Source organism: Hyaena hyaena, unplaced genomic scaffold (assembly GCF_003009895.1).
Source record: "Hyaena hyaena isolate Hyena2069 unplaced genomic scaffold, ASM300989v1 scaffold_40, whole genome shotgun sequence".
NCBI classification, from domain to species: Eukaryota; Metazoa; Chordata; class Mammalia; order Carnivora; family Hyaenidae; genus Hyaena; species Hyaena hyaena.
In genome coordinates this window covers 1,027,333-1,044,393 of record NW_024080672.1, presented here as the reverse complement: position 1 = coordinate 1,044,393, position 17,061 = coordinate 1,027,333, and the positions used below count along the sequence as shown (strand labels likewise).

At 41.3% G+C, this 17,061-nt stretch overlaps 1 protein-coding gene across 1 annotated transcript in view; it reads right to left on the bottom strand.

The window, feature by feature from the left end:
* Positions 1-2,436: 2,436 nt before the first annotated feature.
* The window catches only part of NFE2L3 (nuclear factor, erythroid 2 like 3), a 30,284-nt gene continuing 15,659 nt past the window's right edge, over positions 2,437-17,061 (bottom strand). The window contains exons 2-4 of the mRNA XM_039229917.1: positions 8,129-8,302; positions 4,708-4,791; positions 2,437-4,018 (exon numbers count right to left, since the gene is read on the bottom strand). Of these exons, the coding sequence (XP_039085848.1) occupies positions 2,777-4,018; positions 4,708-4,791; positions 8,129-8,302 (1,500 nt within the window). The 3' untranslated portion in view covers positions 2,437-2,776. The remainder of the gene's footprint in view (positions 4,019-4,707; positions 4,792-8,128; positions 8,303-17,061) is intronic.

The following is a 17,061-nucleotide window of genomic DNA, read 5'->3' as shown; positions in this document are numbered from 1 at the left end:
GATATTCCCCATCCCGTTTGAGTACCATACCACTATGATTGCATTGATAACTTACTAGCTGTAACAGGTCGTCTTTTTTGGTGACTGGTCAAACTAGTGAGGTAAGCACACTATCCCAAGTAATGAGCAAATTTAGGCAACACTGAAGACATTAAAGCACGTAAGTCCTAATAATGGGTACTGTATAGGCCAACATTCTCTATTCTGGGACTTGTGTGCATGCAAATTGTGTTCTGACTTCTGGTTACTGCCAAACAGGAGCCACCCTTGACACGGGACCCAAATCCAGACTCTCTGGTTTAGCACTATACTATTGAGAATCTAATTTCTCCTCTAAGGTGTTCAATCAATAAGGCAGCCTGTTTCTGGCTACTTTTGAAATGGGGTAGCTTTTATTCTGAAAACAAGATGAGAATCTGGTTGATAAGATTTCTTACAGCTTTATAATTGAAGGAATGACTTGAGTTTGTTTTTCTCTCATTAGGTAAAGAAGGTAACCTTACATCCAAGTCAGGCTGGGGTGTGAGCTGGGCCGTATCCAGATGTGCTTACCAAAACTTGTATTTCATAGCAGCCAAGGGTAAACCATACAAACTACCAGATGTTTAAGAGTAAATATTACTCCTCTCAACTGTGTGGGCCTTGCTGATCTCCTTAAAGTTTGCATTCATAAGCCCTGTACCAAACATTTGCAAATATGTTGAGAGGTATAACGTTCATAAACCCCCTCCCTTAAAATTTTTTCATGTAGTTTTTCAGTTTAACTGAGTTCTGTCTCCTGAGCCATAGCTTGTTAGATTTACTGGACTAATAAACAGGAAATGGATCAGATTAATTGGCTATAACTTCTTTGCATCAAGTTATACCCAGTAAACGTAGTTTGTTACAACTTGACATATTTAAGTAGGTCAGATTGCTCCTTTTCTCCAACTTTTTTTTTTTTTCTCTGAACTCCAGGTTAACCTACATTTTAAGACTAGGTAGCAGGAACATTGTAGTCAAATTTTGGGTATCCAGGTCTTAATCTACAAGGGAGTTTAGGCTGAAATCTTGGTGTAGGATTTCCATTGCTGAAACTGGCATGTTGTGGGACAGTAAGCAACTCAAAACTTACATGCTTTGAAGCCATTGTAACTTTCGTTTGAGTTGATTAGGAACCAATGAAAAATTAGATAAAACTGTCGGAAGTTTGATGCTTTTACCTTTTGGTTACAATTACCTTCCAGATCAAACTAGCATATAAAGTTTCAGTTCGGGAATACCTTGAGTCCTTTAGGTTCCTTATTTACCCACATTTGATGTTCCAGTGTAGTTTTGTCATGTTTGGTATTTTCAGTTGTTTGAGGACCATGCCCAGTCTGTTGTTAAGTGTATAATGGTACTTGTAGTTTCAAAACCCACAGGTAAATTGGTAATGTGGAAGTTCAGATTGAAGATTTGACATCATTTTTGAGGAAATGTGCCCTACAGCTGAACTCAAGGATCAAGTTACAATCAGAGGTGTGCTCCCTTGTAAAAAGCCAGTCTATAAAGAGATTTTAAGTTACTGTACAAAACTGACCAGACCTAGAAGCATTTCTGCAAACCAAGGTAGTACTCTACTTGTACTCTGGTAAATTACTAATCTTGATTTTCCTAAACCTTGAATTGAACATTTCACTGATGAAATAAGCTCATTGAGTTTTCAGTTCAAATGCCATTTAAATTTCTAGGGATGGGGGCAGCTTGGGACTCTTTATTCCAGCTCAAGTGGTGATCTCACCAGTTGTGAGTTTAAAACTCTTTCTTGGCTCTGCACTTAATTGTAGCCTGATTGGGGTTCTTGCCCTTAAAATCTGCTCTTAAAATCTATAGGATTGGTGAGAAGTTCTGTGACTCTGGTATTTCTGGTTTTTTTGGTTATGAAGCCCATACTCTATGGACTTCCCCTACATTGGATTTGAATTGTGTGACTTCATGTTTTCACACGGGAGCCTTTTGCAGGGAGACAGCCATGTTCTATGTGCAGCCATTTCTATCGGCTGGCCTCACTTGCCCAGGTAGCTCTGTTTCTCTGTATGCAGGTATAGCTCTGCTCTATGTATGCTTAAAATCTTTAGGCACTGAAGCCTAATGTAATCTAGGATTTTGAAGCTACATTTTTGTTCTTGGCATGTTGGTTTAGAGATTGTGGCTGTTAGGCTGAAGTGGTGACTTGAGAGGCCAGCTAGTATACTATACAGACTTTAATTTGGCCCGATTCTGATAAATATGTGCTAATTTCAAAAACAAAATGCTCTGTTGGCTATATATGTGGATATTGTGGAGAATATCTAAGGTAAGTTTGCTTATCTAATTTCTCATAAATTCAAGTAAGATTTTTACAACAGTTTGTCTTCATAAAAGTCAAGCAAAAGCAGCTAACTAAATGAAAACATTAAGGCTAGGTTGCATTTCAAGTCCTTTATAAAAACCAAAATACATTTAAAAAGAAACACATCCAGTGTTAGCTCCTTGAAGTGATCAGCTTACTGAAAAAGAAAAAGCAACCAAATGACTGGACAGTATTCATTACCCTGTTCTTCGTAAATAGTATTTAAGAACCTCACTTGACATAGTAGGACTTCATGAGAAGTTGGGACTTTGACAAAATTGAAGCCCTGAGTGTCAAGTAGCAGTACTTAAGATAGAACACTTGTGCTAAAATTTGTAGCAGTTTTAATGGTTTGTGACTGTATCCGTTGCTGATACTCTGTGTGTGAAGTATATTAATAGATCGCTTTCAAATTTCTTCTCTTCACTTTCTTTTTCCCTTCTGGTTTTTTTTGTGGTCTGAGGTCACCAGTTCCTTGGGTACAATCAAAACGCTTCCATCTTGGCTGCACTGAAGAGTGTATTGGTTTGGATTGACAGGTCTACCTTCATCATCTCTTAGCCTACTAAAAATATCATGGTACAGGTTATGCAGTTTCTGTTTCGTCATGTTGATAGCTTTGTTATACTGCGCTTGTTCTCTCTTAAGAATTTCCTTCTTTGCGTGCAAATTACACACATCATCTTCGAGATTCAAAATTATGTCCAGCTTGCGCTTACGACAGTTCTGAGCAGCAACTTTATTTTTCCCTCTTCTTCTTATATCACGGATGAGTGACATTTGTAAATCTGTCAGACAGTGCCTGCTGAGCATGTTGTTGAAAGACTCAACAGGCATACGAACAATTTCATCTACAGAAAAAGGGATATGCAGAGCCTTAGCACGCCTCTCATCACGGCTTAAGTTTCTCTCTGTGTCATTGAGGTATTTGCCCCGTATTTTCTGTGACTTCCCATACTGTGATAAAGATACAGGAGTGGATTCTAGACCACTTGGCTGTAAGTGGTAAGTGTGGTTATGAAATAGGTGTTGAAATGCAAGATCCCCATGAAAACCAGAAACCCTTCTATGATCCATGTGACAAATCTTACTGGATTCTGGGTAGTAGCCTCCAACAGCCCCTTCTAAGTCATGGTGGGAAAGAGAGTCAGGGTCGCTACTGGAACCTGTAGCACCTCCTTCACCCGTTGAGTGGGAGGAATTAGATTTGGTGACAGAGGTACCATTGTGGCTTGAATTTAAGGAAAGCCCAGAATCAGAATCTGGTTCTTGAAAAAGCTGAGAAACCTCCATTGGATCAAAACCTTCTGTGGCGAAAGACATTAAACTTATCTCATCAAATATGTTCATATCAAGGTCATGTAGAAGATCCTCACTTGTTAGATGAGGAATCTGGTTGCCAACAATGGGAAGAAATCCTGTCCCATTAGTCCCAGAAAGGGTCTGTTCAGAACTGGTAATATGAGAATTTAAGTGCAGAGATGATTCTTGTGGTTGTGAAGTCCTTGCTACTGGATTTCTTCTGAACGTATTGTCAGGACACAGCAACATGGCCTCATGTAGATTCACATCATGACTTATAGCCTGGCTAAAATTTACATTATGATATGTTGAATTCATGCCATCATTGATACTTACTGGAGGAATGTCTCCAAGTGAGAGGCCCTGAAAAGGGGGGAGAAAAACTTTAAACATACCACACATACCCTATATCAATAGCAGTTCTAGTACCTAACTTCTCTATAAGAAACCTGTTACTAAATCCAGGCAGATAAAAATGCAATATGAGCTCAAAAAACATGACTGATGCTATATTTGGGGAAAGATTTGCTTTTTCTAATATCTTGTAAATAGAACATTTGATTATATAGTACTAAAAGCCAGTCTTGATGTTAATTATAGTCTTAACTGTAATTTGCTGCTTTTTAGATGCAACAACCTAGCTGTTGGTAATAAATCTACACTGGGACATCATGGATGTTAACAGTGAAGTCTGGTGGGTGCTAGGTTTTATAGTTTTTAAGGTAAAGTAGACTATCCTAGTATATAGTACAATCAAGACATAAATGCTACCAGAAAAGTAATATATGCCTTGGTATGTCTGATGTTTACTGCCATTCTGATTCACTTACCCTTGTGACCATTTAGAAGGAGGAACAGCATACATGATTTAGCTAATTCTCCAAAATTGAAGTATTACTATGAAAAGTAATCCTAAATCTGCATTTAATAAAAAAGCAATAGATCCTATTGTGCTATTACTCTAAACTCTGTCATCCAGCTTAAAGAGGTTAAATGTACTCACAGATCAGTGCAGATTTTCCTACAAGGATAAAAGTCAAGTTTCCAATTACCTCCAGTGAATTTTCAGGCTGTGATGAAAGCAACTGAAAAAAGTCTTCCAGAGAGAAAGCAGTGTCTGTCCCATTTAGATATCTCTAGGAAAAAAATGAAGGTGCACCATTCATTTAAATTACAGAGCTTGAAGGAGGAGGTTGCATGGGGCTTTGGGCTCAATCTTGAAAGGATAATCAGGTCTCCTCTCCATTCTGGGTTTTGCTCCCTATTTTGGAATTTTTAGAGCGGACTCTTTCAGTACTCAGTATTTTAATATCCTTAAACAAGCACCTTGAACTCAACTTCACCGATTCTTTCCCTAACCACCTTCCATATAATCTTTTGCCTCGTATTCTTAATGTAATTTTTTACAAGTCAAATACATATTTAGACTTAATCCAAATGCTTTTGCCAACTTCACTCGTCACTGCTTCATCCTCTGCCTTCAAGTTTATAACTGAAATAACTCCTTTGACAGTTCAATTTTTGACAGTGATTTATGTTAAGATCAGGTTTAATGTTCTGCACTAAGGCATGTATTGCTACTGATAGGTTTGCTGTCTGTCATTTTGTGAAAAGATTTTTTCCCTTTAAAATTGCTGTTGTAATGCTTTTAATTCATTTATTTACTCTGCTTGGGATTTAATCTGAGTCCTAACATTTTAATTTTTAAAATATTTTGCCATAAACACTCTGAATGCTGCTTCACCTTCATGCTTCTAGTCTTTTCTGGGGCTTTTTATTTTTAAAAATAATTTTTAGGGGCGCCTGGGTGGCTCAGTCAGTTAGGTGGCCGATTTCACCTCAGACTGATTTGGATCATGGGTTCGAGCCCCACTCAGAGCCTGGAGCCTGCTTCGGATTCTGTATCTCCCTCTCTCTGACCCTCCGCTGCTCATGCTGTCTCTCGTTTAAAAATTAAGATCTTTTAAAATGTTTATCTTTGAGAGAACTGAAGAGTGGGGCAGAGAAGGAGAGACTCTCCCAAGTAGCCTGTACTGTCAGGGCAGAGCCTGATGTGGGACCCATGAACAGCGAGTCCAGTGCTTCACCAACTGAGCCTCCCCGGTACCCCTTTTATATTTATATTTATCTTTGTTGTGACTGGTTTCTGTGGGAATCCCACACACCAAGAGTTGTTACCAACTTCCTGTTAATTTTAACTTTTTTCTGCAAGGATCATTTTTGGTATCCTTTGCTTTCTTGGCTCAGTATTCCTGACAGCAATGGTAGTGCACTCAGGCTCCAAATCAAACCTTGGGGCCCATTTGGGGTTCTGATTTCTAAGGACGGATAGTCTGCTTTCTTGCTGTCTCCTTGGTGGTGGCTAGGATTGTCCTAGACCGTATCTCTTGAACATAAGAGCCTTTATAAATTCTGGGCTCTAGGTGGGGAACTTAGGTACACCCAGGTATGGACTTGAATGCATTTCCCACCTAAACAACTCTGGTCCTAAAATTTGTATCCATTTCCTCCTTGGGGGAGGCTTTGGGGTCTTACTACCTCTTAAGCTCTGGATTTGAGTCCCTTCTTTGACTGCATATATCTAGAATTTCTTTTCCTGCTTTTGAGTTCTGCTATGCACCTGAAAAATATTTACTTACAGTTTTCCCTTTTTGAGGGTTCAGACTAGTTAGACTGAAGTGTTTTAAGTCTATACAAAATACTTGGTTTCCTTTTCTACCAAATACCTTGTTTTCAAGGTCCATAACATAACAAATACAAGGCTTTGTGTCTTTCTATGGATGCTATATGACCGCTTAGGCTAAATTGGTAGAAAAGATTTCTTTTTACTATCAAATTACACATTCTTTGTGGGGAGAAGACTTTGCTAACGTGACTATTAAGATGATTCATTTCTTAAGAAATTTTAGGAGTGTCCTATTCTGTTAATGACCCCAAACTTGGGCCTTGTGTCCTGCCTAGCTACTAACCAAAATTTACAGATGGTCACGAGTGTGTGAGAAAGAGTCTTACCACAAATCTGCATTCCTGTGAAAATCCTTTATGGTTAGTAAATAATGCTATTTACTTAACAGAAAAGCCTTAATATTTAGAACAGTGAGGGAAGGGTATGAAGCCCATTCTGCTTAAAATGAATTATGGACTGACCCTTCAGGCTAGTAAGCTGTTTCTATAAACTTTTGCTTGTTCCCTCTTCTTCACTGCCCCCTGGAGATGGCACAGAGGGGTTAACCCCTCCTGGACCCACAGGAGACAAAGATCTGAGATGGAAGGAGTGACAACTGTGCCTTAGAGACAACTGAGCTCTTTCTCCCCAGGTTCCCTTCTGCCCTGATGGGGATAATGGTTTCATGTGGCTTGTCCTTAGGAGTCTCCCTGTTCTGTGGTGTTTCCCTTAAGCCTGCCCTCACCTCTAAAAATAAGACACCCTCACTTCTCTTCAGAATCGCATCAGTTGTGCTGACACATGCCTTCTATTTGAAGGCCTTAAATCCATTTGAAATCCATGCAACAGTCTTCCTGTATACAACACTTAAGAAATCATCAAGACCAATTTTGAGACATTTGGTTTCAAAGGACTTGGTTAATTTTTTTGTATAACTGCGTATAGATTTTGCACAATAGACACATTCCATACTTTAAGTGCAAGAATTCTCCTTAAATTTCCATGTTAAATACAAACATGGCTCCTTGTCTGGGGCAACACCTGGCTGAGCGGGCCATCAGAGCAAGACCCGCAAAGGTACGCCTTCTGAAAGTGCTGTGGGGTCTGAGGCCCCTCCAGGCCTGTCTTTGGAGTATTTGCCAGGCTCATGGACGAGAGCCCCAGGAGGGCTGAGCAGAAATGAGTAGGTCCCACTGCGAGGCCACAGGCTGTAGGAAGAACCCACCCTGAGGCTGGCCTCTGGGATTCATCTTTACATAAACTCAAAGCGAACGGGTATGGTTAAAAAACAGCCAGAGGCGCTCTTACTGGGCCAGGCTAGAGGTACAAAGTGGGCTTCTGAATTCAGCGTGGCATACTAGCACACCAAGTGAGGATTTGAGCCCAAGGCCCACCTGGTACTGAGGGGTGATCTGCCTTCAAGTTCTGAGTGTCCACACCTAGCCAGCTTGGGTGCCTCTGCAGATCGTTGGCCGAGGATTGCTAGATTAGCATGCTAGGCTACTGTTCCTGGCTATGGCAGACCCAAAACGTGCTGTCAACTTCCTGGACAGGTGTGTCTGTGTGTGTGTGTGTGTGTGTGTGTGTGTGTGTATACACAATCTTGAGTTTAATGAGAGAACTGATTCTACAGGCTGGTTCCTTTGTGAATCAAACAACCACTTCTACAATCATAAAAAATACATCGTTTCATATATCTGATTTGCTTATACTAGGGGGCATTACATGCAGAATTCATTATTGAGACACACTGTCAAAGCCATAAAATATACCTTACAGCCAAAACAGGCTTGGATATTCATGCTTACCTCATTTCTAGATTCAGTAGTCTTTTCTGCCTCCCAGTCAGGTTTATCTGCAAGTTCACTTGCATTCTCATTCTTATACTGTTTTTTCTCCTGGGCTGATAGTCTTTGCTCATTTTCCTCATTCTGGGAGATGTGATCTGCTTCTTGAGGTCTCTCTCTGAGTACCTCGTTTTCCTGTGAAAGTAGCCAAAAGTGTGCCAAGTAGAAATCTATTTCCCCAAATAAGTCAAACCTTTAAAACTGCATAATACTCTGATAATTAAAAAAAAAAGTAAGTTTGGCATTGCATTATTTCAGTATCAAAGAATTTATTTTTTTAAGTTTATTTTGAGAAGGGGAGGAGGGGCAGTGACAGAGGGTGGGAGAAACTCCCAAGCAGGCTACACACTGTCAGCAGCAAGCCTGACACCAGGCTCGAACCCACCAACTGTGAGATCATGACCTCAGTTTATGATTTCATGAACTGAAATCAAGACTGTGGCTCTCAAATGACTGGGCCATCCAGGTGCCCTACAATAAACATTTCTTTTAAAATTAGGGAAAAAACGGGGCACCTGGGTGGCTCAGTCGGTTGAGCGGCCGGCTTCAGCTCAGGTCATGATCTCATATCATAGTTCGTGTGTTGAAGCCCTGCATCAGGCTCTGTGCTGATAGTTCAGAGCCTAGAGCCTGTTTCAGAGTCTGTGACTTCTCTCTGCCCCTCCCTTGCTCATGCTGTGTCTCTCTCAAAAAAATAAACGTTAAGAATTTTTGGAGAAAAATTGGTAAACATTTTTATTTTGAAAAATTTAGAAGTTAACAACAAAGCTTAGACTAACATCTCCATAGATACTTCATGTTAACTCAGTGAGATATTGGCATTGTTCATTATAACATCTACCCTCACTAATACCGTAGGCACTACTACCTTTCTGTAGAACTTGCAGAGATTAAATATTTTAAATTTTTATTTTTGAGAGACACCACATGAGCAGGGGAGGGAGGGACAGAGAGAGAGGGAGAAGCAGAATCTGAATCTCCAGGCTGGTTCTGAAGTGTCAGCACAGAGCCTGCTTGACTCAGGACTTGAACCCATGAACTGTGAGATCAAGACCCAAGCTAAAACCGACTGAGCCACCCAGGCACCCCTCCATAGATATCTTCAACTACGCTTGCTTATTCACATGAGTCCTACTTTTCAATTTAACTGGAGACCGAAGAGTTAACTATTAACATGTGTACTGATACTTTTCATTATGTTAAAAGCTTACAATTTCCCCTCTTCTAACATTACATCAAAGCTTTTCAAACTCTTTCAAAGGATCCAGTCTTAAAAAACTTTCTTTTTGAGAAAGTGCGAATAGGGAAGCACCAGAAAGGGAGGGCAGGAGAATCTCGAGCAGATTCATTGCTATCAGCACAGAGCCGAAGTGGGGCTTGAGCCCATGAAACAGATTGTCCATGACCTCAGCAAAAATCAAGAGTGAGACACTTAACCAACTGAGCCACCCAGGCACTCCTATTTTTAAAGTGTATTTGAGAGAGATGGGGAGAGACAGGAGAGGATCCCAAGCAGGCTTCTGGCTCTTGGCAGCTCGATGGGCTCAATTCTTGGGGCTTGATCTACCGAGCTGGGAGATCATGACCTGAGCCAAGATCAACAACAGGACACAATGGACTGAGCCACCCAGGTGCCCCATCAAAGGATCGGTTTTTAATTTTTCTCTTTCAGCAGGCATAGTACACTGGTCTAACTCAAGGACAGCAGCACCACTCCCATACTCTAATGCACAGAAATGCTAATTTTAAAAAGCAAGCAAATAAAAACACATGAAGATCAAAGGAATGTAAGATCTACACATGCCAGAAGCAAGGAGAGAAATCAAAATGAGAAGAAAATTTTAGGAAGCTGATGTGCTAGTGGCCCACTGGTGTACTGGCTTCTCTGTTCAGTGGACTGAGCTCTGACCTTTTGAGGCTCCCCCAGTCAGTTCTCCACGCTCTCCTTACCAGACCCCATCAACATTTTCTCCTGGAAACATCAATACTTCCTCCTGGAAACAAGTTCTTCACCTGGAATCCAAGTAGCTTCTCTATTCCACACCAACTACTTCTCGTTGGCTGAGTCTTCATCTTCACCATCTCTAAACACGGCAGTACCCTGAGGCCCAGTCTCAGGCCCACTGGGTACCTTCCCATTTGCTAGCTTGTGTTTGCTGTTCCTTCTGCTTGTAGGGATCTCCCTCTGCTCCCTCCCCCACTTCCCAAACATGGCTTTGAAGTTCAGGTCTCTATTATATACATACATATATACATACATACATACTTTGTGTATATATACACATATGTATATATACACGTGTATATATGCATATAGCACCTTTCCTCTCCCATCAATATCAATTTCCCTTGCTTTATGATTTTTTTCATAGCATTTAGTACCAGTGGATACATTCCCACATTTACTTGCCATCTATCTCACCAGAATGCTAATTTCTTGAGGGCAGAGGTTGGTTTTGGTTTCTGCATGCCCACTGCCTACCTCAGAGCCTGCCACATGGCAGACCCTTAGTAGATATTTTGTTGGATGGATGAATTCCTAGACACAGAATCTGAAGAGGTTGGTAGGGATCCACTTCCAGTTGGTGAACTGTTACTGGCTTGCTCTTTCCTGCAATTACAATGCTGAGTCCTATCTAAATTTGAGGAACGAAGGAAAAGGTGATCGGTCATGATCCTTTTAATGGCTCTTGCCATTTTTTGAAATGTCTATTTTGAGGGAGAGTTAAGCCTGAAGATCATCTAATTCAAGATTATGGATTCCTAAGGCAGCTTACTTTGCTTACAAATTTGCTGTTTGGACTTAGGAACTTCTAAACTCTAAATTGCATGATCAAGGTTCTTTTCATTAATCTGTAGTATGTGAGTTAATACAACATGTATAGACACATGTGGACTTGCAAACAGAAGAATATGTTAAGTCTAAAGTTCTACAAACAAAAGAGATGCAACAGGTAGCAAATACAGGCCTGGGGGAAGCCCATAAAGAAACCAAGCCGACTTTAGTCTGTGAAGGCTTTTTTTTTAATTTTTTTTTTTTTTTTTTTGGTGGGGAAAACTCAGAGTAGTAATGGCCTGCCTAAAACCTCCAGAAGAGAAAAACTGAAGGTAGAGAAATTCTGTATGGTCACTACTCATGTTATAAGAAGCAGGAAAAAAAAAATCCTATAATAATGAATAACTCATTAAATAAAGAGTTAAATACAAGAATCAAGTCCATTTGAATATAAACAAGTAAATGAGGGGAAAAAGGACCTCTTACAGTAGAATGCAACTAATACAGGGTTAGAAAATCATCAATGGATGCTAAAATGAAAGAGTAAAACTTTGACAAGAAACAAGGTATTTAAATAGTCTCAAGTATCACTTCACAGATTACTTAATTACAAAGAGAAAAATAACACTACAGGAGAAACATGGCAGACACCACCTAAGCCAAGTGGTAGAATCCATCATCACAAGATGGAAATAAGCTGACATGACATCATATGCTTTCTGATATGATACGGAGAAGTATAAATGACCACTTCTGTGGTATTCCTGTGGTATTAAATCTCAACATGGTCATGAAGAAACATCAAATAAAAATTGGGGCCATATTACAAAATGACTGACTGATGCTCTTCCAAAATCTAGAGTTAAAGAAATCCAAGACAGGAACTTTTCCAGATGAAAGGTGCCTCAGAGACTTGGCAACTAAATACAATGTGTGACCCTGGGTGAGATGTTGATCCAGGGGGAAAAAGTATTATACAGGACATTTCTGTGATCAGAGATAAAATGTGAATATGGACAGATTAGATAATGGTCTTCGAGTTAGATTCATTTCCTGATTTTGATAAATATCCACAAGCATTTGGGTCCAGAGGGACAAAACAGCTTCAATTCACTCTTCATTGTTTCACCACAAAAAGAATTCTGTAGAGAGAGCTAGCAATAGTTATAAAACAGAGAAGTCAAATGGGGCAAAGTGCAAACAACAGGTAAATCTGAGTAAAGGATATGTGCTATTCTTGTGACTTTTTTAAAGTCTGAGATTGTATCTCACTAAAGAGTTACCCTAAAAATCCATACATGGCAAAATCACTTTGGTCAATGCAACAGCAAAGAGTTGACCCAGAATTATTCTTCCGTTAATTCTTCTGTTAGTCTGTATTTGCCTCCTGAAGTATACAGTAGCCGTATCAATTGCTTTATTATTTTCACTCCATCCTTTCCAATATTTAAATTTCATATTTTCATTTTCTTTTTTAATTAAAAAAAATTTTAATGTTTATTTTTGAGACAGAGAGAGAGAGTGCGAGCAAGGGAGGGGCAGAGAGAGAGGGAGACACAGAATCTGAAACAAGCTCCAGGCGCTGAGCTGTCGGCACAGAACCCGATGCGGGGCTCGAACCCATGAACCGAGAGATCATGACCAGAGCTGAAGTCAGACGCTAAACCAACTGAGCCACCCAGGCGCCCCCATGTTTTCATTTTCTTGCCTAATTACTTTTGTTATGCTTCTAGTATGTTTAATAATAATGGTGACAGCCGATTCAAGGAAAGCACACTCAGTGTATCTACTCTTGATACAAACTACAACACTACTTCATGTGACACTCGATGTGTGCTTCCATACATCAAGCAATTCTGCAACACAGCAGCGTGTCCTACAATTTAACTCAATTCTGATGCTACCTAACTGAAGAGAGTGCCAGATGCCACTGGTTAAAGGCTAGGTCTCACAAGACTGCCCACTCACCTTCCTTCAGATGCCAAGTGCAAGTCCTGGTTGTCACCGGTGCTTCAGAACCACCCCCAATCACCTCCTTGGGTTTGATTAATTTGCTAGAGGGGCTCACAGATCTCAGGAAAAAATTTTACTTATTAAGTGACCATTTTATTATAAAAGAATATAAGTCAGGAACCACCAGGTACACAGAGCAAGGTATGCGGGAAGGGGCACACAGGTTCCACACCCAGGGCGTGCCACTCTTCCAGCAACTCCCCATGTCCACCAACTCGGAAGGTCTCTGAATGCCATACCTCAGGGCTTTTATGCACGCTTCACTGGGTAGGCATGATAGATTAAATCATCGGTGATTGACTGAATCATTGATGACTGGTGACGGCCGAATCTCCAGTTGCTCTTGCTTCCCCAGGGGTCTGAGGGGTAGGGGGTGGTCACCTTGGCACCCCACTTTCAGGGACTTTACAAAAGCCACCTCATTATAAATCAAGAGTGGTTGCAAGGGGCTTGTGATCAATAACAAGACATTCCTTTTACCTTTATGGCTCTGGAACTATTTTAAGAACCAAGGGCAAAAGACCAAATATCGTAACAAAAGCTGCTCCCGTTGCTCTTAACTTTTAGGAAACCAAGAGTTTGGGGAGCTCTGGGCTAGAAAGGGGGGTGGAGATCAAATACACATTTAAATCAGCCCACCATACCTGACATTCTCATCCTGCTCATGACTTTAATAGGAATGCTTTTTTTTTTTTTTTTTTTTAAGTGGGCTTCATGCCCAGCATGGAGCCCAATTTGGGGCTTGAACTCACAACCCTGAGATCAAGACATGAGCGGAGATCAAGAGTCAGATGGGCACCCCTAGTGGGAATGCTTTTAATGACTCACCAGTGAGGATAACATATGGACTTTTATTTGAGACTCAGCAATCATTTTTTTTAGCCATTCATTCAATCAATACATATGGAGTGCCGAACACTGTACTAGATGCTGGCGCTACTCCCATCCTCCCATCCAGTCTCTACAGAAGCACAAGAGCAGAAGTGGGGAGACCAGGGGAGAGGTTTCCGCAATAATTTAAGGGAAAGTGGATGACAATCTGGAAGAAGGTGGTGGTGAAGAAAGAGAAAAACAATCCATGCTATATTGTGCAGAGAGAATTTGCAGGACTTGTTGATGGACTAGAAAGGGAAGATCAAGAAAAGAGAAGAATTAAGAATGACCCCTAGGGGCGCCTGGGTTAAGCATTCGACTTCAGCTCAGGTCATGATCTCAAGGTTTGGGAGTGAGCATCGGGCTCACTGCTGTCACCGTGAAACCCACTTCAGATCTTTCTGTTCTTCCTCAGCTCATGTGCACTCTCTTGCTCTCAGAAATAAACATTTAAAAAAAAAAAAAAAAGAATAACTCCTAGATTTCTGGCTTGAAAAACTTGGTGGACAGTTATGGAAAGAGCTGCGGAAACAGTGAGTTCTTGTTAAATTTGGACATGTTTAAATTTGAGACAGGAAAAGTCAGGTAGAAATGCCTCATTACAAAGGGGAGATGAGAATCTGGAATTTACAGCGAAGGTTTGAACTGGAGTTATAGAACTGGGAACACATCCACACCAGCAGCGATGACAAAACCCTACGGGAACTAGCGAGATTCCAGCAAGAGGAAGGGGTTAGGCTCTGGGTCCAGAGGAACTGCAACATCCCGAGGTCAGGCAGAGGAGCCAGCAGAGATGCTGAGCGGGACAGGAAGCGAGATGTAGGGTGCCCGAAGGACAGCAATGCCTCAGAATCTGAAAGTGCTTCAAGAAGAATGGAGTGGTTGATGGTGTTGAATGCTGCTTGCGAGCTGCACAAGGTAAGGAAGGAAAAGTCTTTAGTGGACTTAGCAATAAGAAAGTTGTTAGCGGCCTTCGAAAAATCAGTTTAGGGGATGGATGCCTGGGTGGCTCAGCATCTGACTCTTAATTTTGGCTCAGGTCATGAGCTCACGGTTCGTTGAGTTTGAGCCCTGAGTTGGGCTCTGTGTTGACAACGTGGAGCCTGCTTGAGATTCTGTCTCTCTCTGTTTCTCTGTCTCTCTCAATAAATAAATAAATCTAAATAAATCAATTTAGGGTCGAAACCAGTGATACTGTATAGAAGAGTAAATGGGAGCTGACAAATTAGAAACGGCATCCAGACAATTCTTCAGGAATGTTGGCTATGAAATGAGTGGAGAAATGGATGGAGCAGTGTTTTGTTTGGTTTTAGAGATGATAGAAACCATAGTAACTTTGTAAGGGAATGGTTTAGGAGGGAGGGTAACAGTAAATAAAGCAAGGTCCCACCGAAGGCAAGAGAGGACGGACTACAGAAGTACAAGTGGTGGGGTGGGGCTGATTCAGAAAGAAGTAAAATTAGAGCCTTTAGTTCAAGATCTGAAGGAGTAAGTAGATACAAGAACATACTTAAGGATTTAGTGGTGGGAAGATCTATCCTTATTTTTGAAGGGTATTTTTTAAAAATTTTTAAAATGTTTTATTTATTTCTGAGAGACAGAGATAGCATGAGCAGGGAAGGGTCAGAGAGAGAGACACACACACAGAATTCGAAGACAGGTTCCAGGCTCTGAGCTAGCTGTCAGCATAGAGCCTCACGCGGGGCTCGAACACATGAACCGTGAGATCATGACCTGAGCCAAAGTTGGATGCTCAACCAACTGAGCCACCCAGGCATCCCTGAAGGGTATTTTTTAAAAGGTAGAAATGGAGGGGCGCCTGGGTGGCTTAGTCGGTTAAGCGTCCGACTTTCACTTAGGTCATGATCTCGCGGTTCGTGGGTTCGGGCCCCGCGTCGGACTCTGTGCTGACCGCCAGCTCAGAGCCTGGAGCCTGTTTCAGAGTCTGTCACTCCCTCTCTCTCTGACCCTCCCCTGCTCACGCTGTCTCTCTCTCTCTTTCCTAGAAATAAATAAAACATTTAAAAAAAAAAAAGTAGAAATGGATATTGAGTATTAAAGGGATTTAAAGGCCAACTAATCTTTGATAAAGCAGGAAAGAATATCCAATGGAATAAAGACAGTCTCTTCAGCAAATGGTCCTGGGAAACCTGGACAGTAACATGCAGGAAAACGAACCTGAACCACTTTCTTACACCATACACAAAAATAAACTCAAAATGGATGAAAGACCTAAACATAAGACAGGAAGCCATCAAAATCCTTGAGAAAGCAGGCAAAAACCTCTTTGACCTTGGTTGCAGCAACTTCTTGTTCAACAAGTCTCCAGAGGCAAGGGAAACCAAAGCAAAAATGAACTATTGGGACCTCAACAAAATAAAAAGCTGCTGCACGGCGAAGGAAACAGTCAACAAAAGTAAAAGGCAACCAACAGAACAGGAGAAGATATTTGCAAATGACATATCGGGTAAAGGGCTAGTACCCAAAATCTGTAGAGAACTTATCAAACTCAAAACCCAAAAAAACAAATAACCTAGTGAAGAAATGGGCAAAAAACATGAACAGACACTTCTCCAAAGAAGACATCCAGATGGCCAACAGACACATGAAACGATGCTCAACGTCCCTCATCATAAGGGAAATACAAATCAAAATCACAATGAGATACCACCTCACACCTGTCAGAATGGCTACATTAACAACTCAGGCAACAACAGATGTTGGTGCAGATGGGGAGAAAGAGGATCCCTTTTGCACTGCTGGTGGGAATGCAAACTGGTGCAGCCACTCTGGAAGACAGTAATAGAACTACCCGCCAGGCACGGTGGCACGCGCCTGTAGTCCCAGCTATTTGGGAGGCTGAGGCAGGAGGACCGCTTGAGACGAGGAGTTCTGGGCTGTAGTGCACTATGCCAATCGGGTGTCCGCACTAAGTTCAGCGTCAATATGGTGACTTCCCGGGAGCGGGAGACCAACCAGGCTGCCTAAGGAGCGGTGAACCTGCCCAGGTCGGAAAAACAGAACTACCCTATGACCCAGCAACTGCACTTCTAGGTATTTATCCAGGGGATACAGGTGTGCTGTTTCGAAGGAGCACATGTACCCCAATGTTTATAGCAGCACTATCGACAATAGCCAAAGTATGGAAAGACCCCAAATGTCTATCAATGGATGAATGGATAAAGAAGATGTGGTACACACACACACACACACACACACACACACACACACA